At 42.5% G+C, this 12,881-nt stretch overlaps 1 protein-coding gene across 3 annotated transcripts in view; it reads left to right on the top strand.

Annotated features, from left to right (window-relative positions):
* The window catches only part of FASTKD1 (FASTK mitochondrial RNA regulator 1), a 32,829-nt gene that overhangs the window by 14,689 nt on the left and 5,259 nt on the right, over positions 1 to 12,881 (top strand). For all 3 annotated transcript variants that reach the window (XM_088474860.1, XM_088474859.1, XM_088474857.1), the window contains exons 7-14: positions 1,704 to 1,835; positions 4,302 to 4,782; positions 5,233 to 5,341; positions 6,036 to 6,164; positions 6,334 to 6,465; positions 9,564 to 9,668; positions 10,606 to 10,744; positions 12,727 to 12,841. In XM_088474860.1, the coding sequence (XP_088330986.1) occupies positions 1,704 to 1,835; positions 4,302 to 4,782; positions 5,233 to 5,341; positions 6,036 to 6,164; positions 6,334 to 6,465; positions 9,564 to 9,668; positions 10,606 to 10,744; positions 12,727 to 12,841 (1,342 nt within the window). The remainder of the gene's footprint in view (positions 1 to 1,703; positions 1,836 to 4,301; positions 4,783 to 5,232; positions 5,342 to 6,035; positions 6,165 to 6,333; positions 6,466 to 9,563; positions 9,669 to 10,605; positions 10,745 to 12,726; positions 12,842 to 12,881) is intronic.

The following is a 12,881-nucleotide window of genomic DNA, read 5'->3' as shown; positions in this document are numbered from 1 at the left end:
TGATGTCCACTATTTGAAAAAGTCTTGAGAAAGGTTCATCTGGGAACCGAAACGTCGACCACATTGCAAATTCTCTGTGACCAACATGATGTTTTGTAACAAGAATAAATTGTTTCATCGCTTTTAAAGGAGAGTGCATCCTTCCTGATTGGATATATTTCTTTGACTGTATAGGGACCTTTGTGTCCTTGGAAGCACCCCAACGAGTATCTATCTATGAATGCGAGTGCAGGGCCCCTTTTGGGGTGTGTGTGTGTATATATAATATATACCGTATATACTCGAGTATAAATTGACCCGAATATAAGCCGAGGTACCTACTTTTACCCCAAAAAACTGGGAAAACTTACTGACTCGATTATAAGCCTAGTGTGGGAAATGGCAGCAGCTGGTAGTGCCCCCAGTAGTAATTCCCCCTGGTTGTGCCCCCAGTAGTAATCCCTCCTGGTAGTGCCCCCAGTGGTAATCCCCCCTTTCAGTGCCTCCAGTAGTAATCCCCCCCTGGTAGTACCCCCAGTAGTAATCCCCCCTTTTAGTGCCCCCTGTAGTAATCCCCCACTGGTAGTGCCCCCTGTAGTAATCCTCCCCTGGTAGTTCCCCCAGTGGTAATCCCCCCCTTGTAGTTCCCCCAGTGGTAATCCCCCCTGATAGTGCCCCCTGTAGTAATCGCCCCCTAGTAGTGCCCCCTGATAATGCCCCCTGTAGTCATTGCCCCCTGGTAGTGCCCCCTGTAGTAATCGCCCCCTGGTAGTGCCCCCTGATAATGCCCCCTGTAGTCATTGCCCCCTGGTAGTGCCCCCTGTAGTCCCCCTTCCCCCCTAGTAGAGAGAGACGTGAAAAGAATAAAAAAAAAAATAAACACTTACCTTAAACTCCCGCTCCTGGTCCCGCCGCTGTCCGCTCCTCCGGCCGCTTTGCATGGGAGAGACGTCGTCATGACGACGTGTCTCCCATCACCCACTGCGGGAGCCGGAAGATGGCTCCCGCAGTGGGAGCAGCAGCAGCCGCTGAGAGTCTGACAGACTCTCAGCGGCTGCTGATTACACCAAACACGCAGCTGCCGGCCCCGGCGGCTGTGTGTTTGGCAGTGTGTAGCGCTGACCAAACTCCGTCCGGTCAGCGCTACACTTGACTCGAGTATAAGCCGAGGGGGTACTTTTTCAGCAAATTTTTTGTGCTGAAAAACTCGGCTTATACTCGAGTATATACGGTGTGTATATATATAAGTAATATATGTATGTGTGTGTGTATGTATGTATATATATGTGTGTGTGTATATATATATATATATATATATATATCAAATTTATATTTATTTTATTTATACAATTTTTTTTTTTTCCCTAAAACAAAAATTAATAATATAAAAGACTTTTGAATTATTTGAACGTCATTTTTTATTTTCAATATGGAGCATATTTTCTTGTTCTCCGGCATACTATCCTGTAATGATAGCGGTGATTGGAGGACAGGAGCAGTACTTGTACCACGACTGTTCTTTTTGAGCAGGTTGTACTGGAGAGCCCCAGTGATACTCTGCAAGGTGCCCCATAGTCTTTTACTACTGATGTCAGAGGTTGGCAAAGATCGGGAAATGTTTTATATGAGTATCCACCTCACTAGATGAGTAGTAGTAAATAAAACATAGTCACATATATCATAAGATATGACATGTTCTTACATCTTTTATTTTCTTTCTTTAGGATCGCCTCCCTATTGCAGAAACACCTGCACGTCTGTAAACCAGCGCAACTAAATCACATTACAGAGTCCTTGGTGCAACTGCAATGCCAAAATGCCGTTATCTTTAAAGAACTAGGAATGCATTTAAAAAGGTAAGATAACTATTCTTTTGTCAGAGATGATGTAATTACATAACATACTGCTTTATCAGTCACCTGTTGTTTTAATGCTTCTCCCGCTGTGTAGGGTGTTTATGCAGTGCCTCCTTATTAGGCTGCTAGTTAGCTGGTATGGGTGTGATGCAACATACCGGCGACGGGATGCCGCCAGTCAAAAGACACAGCGGCATCCCGATGCTCAGCATGCCGACAGGGGCTCCGTAAGTATACTAACCCTCCCCCGCGCACCCTAATCCTCCCCATTAATGCCTAAACCTATCCCTCCCCCCTTAGCTCCTAATCCTAACTCCCTCCTGGTGATGCCTAAACCTAACCCTCTCCCTGGGGGCGTAAAACTATACTTACCAGCTATACCTACGTTCGGAAATCCGGTGTCTGCATCTCAACCCACGTCGGGATTCTGACGTCAATCTTCTGCCCGTGGTTCGGCATTACAGCCTCAGGATTTCGACTGCTGGCATCCTGTACAGCGGCATATTAACTACATCCCAGATGGTGTGTATATTTAGGGGCAAATGTAATAGCTTGCGAGATGCAGATAACTGCACCAGGTTCGTTTTATTTTCTCAATTACTGTGGCTTTAAAAAATAAAATAAAAAACTGACAGACTTGCCAGAATTGCGCTGCTGCCTGATCCACCGCTGTGAAGGCATAGGCCATGCAGTCTGTTACTGCAGTACACGGTTCCTCCTTCTAACAAGTTATAGCGGGACACACCTTCCACCGTACCAAGGAACAGCCTGTGATAACTGATTATAGGGATTGCACGCCTGGAAATCTGAAACTATGATACAGAAGAGCAGGAAAGAGGTTGGTATTAAACAATGTTACTATTCCTTAAAAGATTTTTTGTTTCTTTATTTAAAACTAAACCTAAAAAATTATACCAGACGCAAAAGTTAATTTTTATAAATCGGAACAATATTAAAATTCTGCTGTTACTTTTCCTAAAAAGCAAGAAAATGGGCTAAATGATGTGAGACATGTATGTTGAGGGGTATGTAGTCATTATGTTGACAGTCAAAATATTGAAATTCACAATATCAACCTAGACATAATGTCTCAAAAGTCTCCAGGAACAGGTAGGCCAGGAACAGAAGGAAGGATTGCCATATCTCATGGATCACAATTGTAAAATGATGCTAATGACTCACTTGCTCTCCAGTGCGTAGTCACTCACTGAAAGCATCACACACAAAACCAGAAACATTGAATGCAGATCAGGCGGCCATCAGCCTTCTGAGCAAGTCTAAGCTGTCGCAGACATAGTGGCTAATTTATGGACGCCCAGAAAACCGTGTTTAAACGTTACTGATAAGCCTGCGTTTCTCTAGCCACCCCTCGTTACCTCCCTCAAACGCTGTCTACGTGTCACTCAGTTTGCGATTGATTCCTCTGTGCGAGCGTAATCGCAATTCATTCGTTGAGCATGAGCAGTGCGGATTTTGCGTATGAGAGATTGTTACCCAATGCACAATCTGCGTAAACCTCTGCATTTGTGTGCAGATCTAAATCCGGACCTCTGTGTGGAATATGTGGCTTGATCTGTCTACCTCAGTGGTTCTCAAACTCGGTCCTCAGGACCCCAGTTCACGTTTTACAGGTCACCCAGTAGCTGCACAGGTGTATTCACTACTCACTGACACATTTTAAAAGATCCACAGGTGGAGCTAATGTGTGGAGACCTGGAAAACATGCAGTGTTCGGGGTCCCTGTGGTCTACCTCCATGCCTTCACTAAACGGTTTGCACACCTTACTTGTCTGACACCTATTCTCCACTTGAAAATGTTTACCTTACACTCTGTAGCTAGTCGCCATCATAGAAACACAAGTGTAATTCTGAGACTGAAGAGAGACTGATAGCTTGGCAGACTTTGTTTGCAGAAATGCTCTTTGTGTAGTGATAGATTCATGCACGGGGAGGCAGTGATGTCACTGTAGCTCAAATGACTGCATCCTCAGCTCTTCGATCGGGATTGTGTCTCAGAGATGTGGGAGAAGCCTTAGTGATTTATAAAGGGATATGTAATGTTTACTTTTAACAGACTTGCAGTTTAATGTTCACTTAGTATTGAATAATTTTGATTCATATCTACAAACAGAATAAATTGAGTGATTGGTAGCCTTAAAGAGTGTTCTACATTTTAAGATCTGCTATTTAAAAACAAAATAATCTCTCCCTTCCCTTGTATAGTATTTTGGTGAAGGCACCCTCCTTGGATCCTTCCTTTCGTTTGCAGCTGTAGCATTGAATCTCTTGTGCTGAAGAGATGGCCTGTATTGCGATATACGAATTGGTACAGTACCCTGCTCGGCATAAGAAATGAAATACTGAACAAGGGAGGGGAGAACCATTAGGAACACATAATTTATAGACGGGAACTCTAATAAGCATATTGCATATGTAGGAGCCTCACAAAACGTTCTCTTTCTGCAGGAATATAAAATCCAATTACAAACCGCTTGAAGTGGCAGCAATGATTAAAACCCTGTCCCTGCTCGATAACCAAGTGGATGAAGCTGTCATTGCTAAGATTGACGCAATACTTCCGCAATGCAGGTTACCAAGCTTGGAAAAGATGGCGGCATTTCTCACACAGTTGCAGAAAGTTCACAATACGAAGTATGAATCTGAAACTTACAGGAAACTGCTCAAGAAATTGAACCACTATGGACTTGAGAGAGTCCAGAAAATGGAGAACCTTGATCATCTTCTACATGAATTAAGGCACACTGAGACTATGCATTGGATGACAAAAGAGCTTAGAGTGGGCGTGTTGGATAGCTGCCAGCGTTTGCTGTATCAGGTCACTTGGAAAAACGTTACACAGCTTTCTGTATTTATCATGCAAATGAACACTCTAAGGCAATTGTTTTTTGAGAAAATTACAACTGTGGTCTTGGAGGATATTACAAAGGTAATGGCTTCTGTTGTTGTCATCTACAGATATGTTAGGTCTTCTTTTGTGCAATACATTTTATATAACACTCTTGAAAAGTACACTGGACCCAATCCCTTCCTTCCTTCCTACCTTTTTTTTATAGATTTCAGTTCATAAATTGCCTCCAGTTGCTTTTCAGGATAATTTTGTACACTGCTTTAGTAGGATAGCTTTACTGATACGTTATTAGGTATCTTAAGGCACGTGGTCCTATTAAATTGTTAGAGGCATGCCTCCGCAACTGCTGATTATCGGCAGTTCTGGTCGAGGGCTTTAAAACTGCAATAATATTGATTGCAGAACTAGGCATGTTATGGCCAGAGCGGCTGACACTGCGGTTTTGGCAAGCTGTCACTTTGTAACTATACAGCTGTTATATGTTCTCTTAACAGGCAGTATTATCAATATACATCTATTATTTTACAGATTCATCCTTCCTACATTTATTTAATTACACGTCCTTTCAGTATGTTGAACTATGACCCCTCTCAAGAGTTCTTTAATATATGCATACAATATGTACTAGATCATTTGGGTAAGTATATTCTTATAATTTCTTATTTTTCCTATATTGTGTTCCAACCAATCCGCATTAAACTGCAATTTAACATACTGTTTGTTTGAAAAATTACAGTTAGGAGATGATTGGTTGGTGTTTTATCTCTCTCCAAGCTTGATAAATCTCCCCCCTAGGTTCACAAAGAGCACATTGTGAAGCTGCTAGCATGCTAAAGCGGGAAAACTGTGGTGTCCAAAGTAATCCGGTATAAAACCTTTTATGCACTTGCTTTTGACATGGATGACCTGCGGGAGCTGGCATGGTTGTTCATAGTGAGTACACACCGGCCGATGTAAACGATATTCCATCCCGATCCGTGGGATCGGGTGATATCATCTGGTGTTTTCCCAGCTTAACTGTGGCAGTTGCTTCTGTTTGCTACTGTTAAATGGCTGCTGTTGGAGGTGTAAGCAATGCGACCAGAGTCTGCAATATCTGTGATATGAGATTGGTGCTGCCTATTGGTCCTCTGTTAACCCCCCTCCCCCACTAATGTGGCATTACAAAGCCAGTATACCTGGCAACATTTTCACACAACTGGAGAGTGCTGATGTACATGCCACTGACTGTGGGAGAATCTGTTTTCTTATGTCTTATATTTATAACCAGTTACACATTGTCCAATTCCCTAATTTAATTCTATATCTCTTCTCTATATATTTTCATATAGATTCATTCAGTCCGTCCTTCTTGACCATGGTGACTTTCAATTTTACTTTGTCTGGGTATTTTCCGAAGGACCTAATCAAAGCTATTTTCAAAACTCCGTTCCTAAGCAAACTGGATGCTTCTACAAATGGTAAGCCTACAATATTTTATAGTTTGAGACGGGGCGGAGGGTTTTGTTTGTTGTAGAAGATTGCTAATTATTATTAAGTATCTGCAGGCATTTTGTAATGGTCTTTTTTTTTTTTTTTTTTGTTACATTATAATATACATGAAATTACTAATAGTTTTTTCATGTTCAGTCCTTCCACCTAATCTTAGGATGAACACACGGGTGTATCTTATGAAGCTGAATCGTGCAGTCTGCATTGAGCACCCAGAATATTTGATTCCATGGTTTCATTCTTCTTTCTGTGAACAGATGCAGGGAACAGGTGAGTGATGGGTCATCTCTCCCAGCAGCCATGCTCATGTCTCTGATGCTAACCCGCAAAACTTGTAGCTAGTCCTCAGTCTTTACATACTTGTTTCATTGACATAATGGGGTAGATGTATGAAGCCCAGAAACGGTATCAGCGCACGTTATGTGCGCTGATACCGCTTCTCCCCGATGTATGATCGGGGGTCTGGGCGGTAAATGACAGGGGCGCTATGCGCCCCTGTCATTATCGGCGGTGCTATCTACAATCATCTCAGCAGCGCCGAGCGGCAGGGCCATGTACGAACGGTCATACCGCATGACCGTTCGGCCGGTTGTAGCTGTTGTTATCAACAGCTACAGCCTGGCGCTAGCCTATATCCACAGCAGGGACAGCGCTGTCCCTGCTGGGGCTGCTGCCGGCTCCAGGACTGCACGCGGGGATCTCGCGATACTTGCGAGATCCCGTGCTTGCTCAGTGGAGCCGGCCGGGACAGAGACACAGCGCATCAGCACTAGGCTGATGCGCTGTGGTCTCTAGCGGGTAGCGCCGGAGGGGGGAGTTAACGCTCCCCCTCTCCGGCCGATAAGATGTTCTTACATCTCATCGGTAGTGCTACCTGCTTCGCCTCGGTAAAGAGGCGAAGCATTAAGCGGTATAGTGCTATCATACATCTACCCCAATATGCTGTATTAAAGCTACTTGGTATATTTGTCACAATACAATTTGTGATATATAGATATGCTGCCTATATATCATATATCTTTTATCTGCATTAGGAAGACACAGGTAGTGGGATAGGTTTCATCACTGGCAGGTAGGGCACTGATACCTTCCTCTTTCCTATAACTCATCTGCTCCTTCATCGTTTATTTGTAGTGTCTTGCATAGGAGGTGGGCACAGGGCCCTCTGCTCTTGTACATGTAGTATTTTATATTGTTATACTATTAGAGCGATAGTCTCAGATGGAGCATAGCAGGTTTTTGTTTATGTATTTATTACCCCCCCCAAGGCCACCTGTTAGCCACTTCCGTGTTCTCACCACAGATCAAGCCACAGATACATTAATCACTGGCTACTTGGGGTCAGGTTGGATTATTGACTGCTGCAGGATCATTGCCAGCTATCCTATGCCAGTTCCCGCAGTGTGAACAGAGGCCTTGTTCTGCCCCTCTAGCACCCAACAGTCCGGTGTCCTATTCAGCCTGTGGTGGTTTATTATTAGTATGCATTGTAGTGAGGGGCTCTGTGAGGTAAAGCTTCAAGCAGCTTTGTCTCAGGGCAGTACCCCAAGGAGCTGAGAACAGAGTGGGTCCAGTGCTTTGGCTGTTTATGTACTACATGTGCCATCTACAGTACTTATGCTGACAGTGGCGTGCTGGAATACCATCCTAGAACCTAGAATGGGAAACCCATATACTACAAAATGTCACAGATAAAGTAGCTAGCTTTTTAGTCGGCTTCAGCAAACATCTGTCTAATGGGTTCCTATAGGGCCAATTCATCCCAGTCACATGAATTCTCATTGGCTGTTCCATGTTCTGCTTTAATCCTGATCACAGCATAGCTAATGACTTCAGCACACATACAGACCAACCACTCTTACGAAGGAGGGGTTCTTATTTGTACCCTTGTTGTCTTGGAGATAGTAGATTACAACCTCTGCAGCATAGTTCAGTCAATGACATGCTTTTGTGGAGTCTCTTCACAACAATTATTTACTGTAGTAAACGACATTAAACAAATACTTGAAATTTAATTAGGGTAATTTTTGAATGTGGAGTAGAAACAAGATTTTACAGTATATATTTTGTGCTATAATGCTAGTGTCTTGTGCAGATTACATGTCATCATAGGTTTACACAGGGTATGTTGTGATGACCATGATTGCAGAGGTTGACGTTTTGCTGTTCCTGGTGGGTGGAGCTGGTTAGACCTGGACGTTTCATTTGATTAACTTTAAAAATTTGCCTATTGCTCCAAAAAGAATTTGTGTTGTGGGCACTGATGACTAAGGGACAGGGCTGTAGAGATCATTGGTGGTCCCAGATGATGAGGGTGGGGTGGCCATATCCTAGAGGGTGTGACTACACCCGCTTGAAAGCAGAAACCATGTAAACTGCTTTGTGATCCGTGGTGGGGGCATACTTTTGCCTGCACAGTTGTGCTGGGCCCCTTAGACAAGCCCAGACCAGGGAATTAGCACCCACTCAGCACCTCTGCTAAGGGGAGACAGCGCATATTTCGAGGAGGTTTCCCAGTTTATGCTGGGTATGCATTAAGACAAGGGATCGATCAGAGAGACCAAATTGGTAAGCTAGTCACACTTACCAATCGGCCGCTCCATATGTCTGGACTGACATCACAATTTGGCTGGCATTTCACTTTGCCTGCCCAGTTGAGGTGTCAGTGTGGATGGTCCCTGCAGCCAGTGTATGGGCGGTCAGCTCGTCGCCCATACACACATGCAGGTGCACCGCTATATCTTTCAGATATATCGGCATCGGCTGTGCTGCAGGGCCAACCTGATGTATCTGTGGACAACCTCAGTCACAGACATATCGGGTGTACACACTCGTCGATACACTTGCAATATATTGTTTGTCGATAAAACGAGTGATATTTCGCTGATATTTACTGATGCCTCGATTTATTAATTTACTTTAACATGTTCTTGATGGTGCCAGTGTTGAGGTTTGGCTGTTATTTTCCTCCGGATACCATTTGCATCATACAGTCTAGTTCTAATAGGAAAGCATTCTTATGTGCACAAATTTATTCTTTTTATTCTTAAACATTAAACTGTACAAATATGAAACATGAAATAAAGATCCATGAGGTACCCTTACTCCCATAATATACGAAATGCCAACCAGCAGTCTTATAGAGGTAATAAAAAGGTATAGATGATAAAGGTACGTTTTATATATTATATACATTTACATATTTGTTCCTGTCACCAGCTGCAGTCTCCAAAATAGTTGTGCAAAGCGTCTGAATGGTGGCTCTTCCAACATGCGTAAAGCAGGCATGTACTGTACCTGTGTCCGTATGGTGTACACTTTAATTTATGTTTTGTTTTCATGCTGCGTTCTGTCCTTCCGTCCTACAGAGATCACTTCCACACACACACTGATTCATCAGCTATTGGGAGAAATTCTTGGAGGAACAAATTATACAAAAATGTCTGCCTTGACGCCATATAGTTATTCAATAGGTAAGATTTTGGGACATAATTTTTATATATATATATATATATATAATTAATTTATTTTATTTTTTTTAATACACAATCAAGGAGTGTTGATGAGCAAAGTTTTTGCTGGTTCGGGTTGACTTGGCCTACAAGGGTAGGGCAAAGAGGTCTGATCAAAGACGCACCTTGTTCATTTGGCAGCATGGCCTGGCAGATTATTACTTAGCCAAGGGAAGCGTGTAGGAACGGGGTCCACAAACTGCAAAAACATCAGAACTATCACAACTATGTATATAATCTTTCAAAGAGAAATAATACAAGTATGGCATTAGCAATAGACCATTATAGTGAAAGCAGCTACAGATTGATGACCTCTCAGACGACCGGGGACAATGGGCACCAATGACGACACCTAATTTTTTACTATTGCACAAAATACTAATATTTTGTATCTCTATATGCAAGAGCACAAGGTACTTTGTTAAAAAACTGCACCTCAATCATCTTTAGGCACTGTTATTATTCTGGGATGTGTGTACACTGGAAATTGGATGTTCATTGGATAGTTTCAGCTCCCAGAGCAATAAAAAAAAAAAAAAAAATGGGGATCTTTTCTCCGATCTGTCATGTGTGTACACACCTTAAGGGGGGATATGTATCAAACCTTCTAAAGAGTGGACAACCAATCCGCTTCTACCTTTCATCTTAGAGAATGTACAGTACTTATTAAATAATAGCTAGAAGCTGATTGGATGCTATGGTCAACAACTTCTCCGCTCTTTTGGAGGTTTGATACATCTCCCCCCAGATCACACTCAGCAGCAACTGCCTGCAGGGGAAAAACAATGATAGGATTTCCTCCTTTAACACTTATTGTATATTTCTGCTAACATATCTGTAGGATTTCCAGCTGTGATGGTTACTGACATAATCATAATGTCATGTGGTGTTTTTGTAGATTTTGAATACATTCTGGACATCAACGAAAAGCCAATTGAGTACAAGGAGCATAACAGTATTTCTGCAAACTGGCTAAAAGAACATGAGCTTGGCAATCAGCTACAGGAAAACAAGGCACTGCCACAAGGAGCTCAGAGGTCAGTGACGATCCATTACTCGTATCGTCCTCTGGGAAAAATGTATAAAGCTCTTTGAAGGGATCAACCAATCAGCTCCCAACTGTCATTTTTCAAACGCAGCCTGTAACATGACAGTTGGGAGCTTAGTGGCTGGTTGCACTTTATCACTATCCTGAGCTTCATACATCTGACCCAGTGTACGAAAAAAAAAAAAAAAAAATATTCGGGAAAATCTTCGAACAACTTTAACAACCATGAATTGACCATTGCTAAGAGCAGGCATAGTAATAGTAGTACTAGGTAACTGGTCTATAGCACATCCTACTATACGACCAGACCACAATCCTTTTGTTCCTCTTTTTTTCTGCTGCTCAGAGATATATTTTATAGCACCAGGTGTTACACTTGGTGCATGCTTTGCACTTTCTGGGTGTGTTGGGGGGTTTTAAATTCAGTGTGATGGATGGTTGAAAGCACTTTGCAGCCAGTGACTTTCCCCCTCACCCTATGGGGCTGCGCAGAAAAAAATGTGAAGTTTGGTGACAGTAATGTGTGCAGCCAAACATCACGATCAAGTCCAGTGGGAAATCGCACTGAATTGAATCCCCCTCCCCCTAAAGGCGCATATCCACTACATGTAGTGTATCCCCGGCTGTGGTGTGCTCAATGTCCTTAACGACATTGAGCACTTACACTGAAATATATCATTAACGATATCATTCCAGTGCCAGCACCCTCCCTCATCCCTGACTCCGGCACAACCTGATGATATCGTCTGGTTGGACAGCAGGTTCGGGCGATGTATGACGTCATCAATGACCAGTGGGAGCGTGCATCGCTGGTCGTTAGCGGCATATCCACTGGCCGATATAATAACCAATAACGATATCGTTCAGTCGTTCAAAATATCGGCTAGTGGATATGTGGCTTTAGACTTCAAAACTGTCACAACATGAAAATGCCCTTACTAAGAAGTTCTATAGATCTATGTACAGTTGGCTTACAGCGGTGTGTAAAGTGATTTGGGGGGAGATGTTTCAAACCACAGGGGTCTATGTATCAAGCAGTGAAAAGTGTGGTTGCTATGGGCAACTTCTCCAATCGGCTATTACCTATTATTTTATAGACTGTACTTGAAAAATGCTACTTCAAAGAGCTGATTGGTTGCTATGGGCAACTTCTCCATTGGTTCACTTCTCTATGCTTTGACCCATGTGAGAGCTATGAAGTGGATATTTTGTCCATAGCAACCAATCGGCTGCTAACTGACATTTTATGCACTGTGCTTGATACATGATAGTTAGAAGCTGATTGGTTGCTCTGTGTAACTTCTCCATTTTATCTCTCTCTAAAGTTTGATACATCTCCCCCTTGAAATGTTAGTCAGGTTAAAGAAAAAAAACGTATGCGAGTTTTTCAAACTTTCTTCCTGTGTTACAATTCTCACTGCTCAGGTTTATCCGTCACTAATAGGAAAAACATCAATTTGAATAAATAAACATGCATGCATGTAACATACTAGAAGCGTGTTGTCCTGACATCAGGGCACCCAGAGGCTTGTGGGGTGTCTATTGACCCCAAGCAAGTAATCTGCATTTAGGATTAATTTAGAAGTTTCAGGTTTGGGTGGAATAAAACTTTTTCGAGAAGTGTGAGCCACATCCGGGCATCATTAGGTACTGATTTTATTGTAAGAGTGTATGTATTCAGACAGGATTATATTCTAACAATACAGGGTTGGTGCCTTATAAATTAAGTCTGTCATCGTGGTTGCAATCTCTTAGAGATACGATCCAGCGCTGTTCTTTTCTTCGTGCATTTTACAGTTAGTATCAGTAGAGGGGAATTCACAAAAGCCCCGGAACAGTACAATGGGACTTGAGCCTCTCATATATTTAGATTGCTATACTACAACTGGTGAACATTACATTAGAACACCTGAATATTTAGTCGTTGCAGCTTTACAATTGTGTACTTATGTATTTGTTTTGCGGTTACAGGTTTGCAGTGGTCTTGCTTAGTCAAAGAGAGATCGTAAAACATTCTTCCCATCTAAAAGGACCATATGTGATGATGAAAAGGCATTTGGAGATCTTGGGTTACCATGTAGTTCAGGTACAGCTCAAAATATTATTACATTATATAGAATTGTTAT

Source organism: Taudactylus pleione, unplaced genomic scaffold (assembly GCF_031769625.1).
Source record: "Taudactylus pleione unplaced genomic scaffold, aTauple2 ptg000156l, whole genome shotgun sequence".
NCBI classification, from domain to species: domain Eukaryota; kingdom Metazoa; phylum Chordata; class Amphibia; order Anura; family Myobatrachidae; genus Taudactylus; species Taudactylus pleione.
Note: the sequence above shows the minus strand (reverse complement) of the source record. Positions and strands in the feature narration are given on the sequence as shown.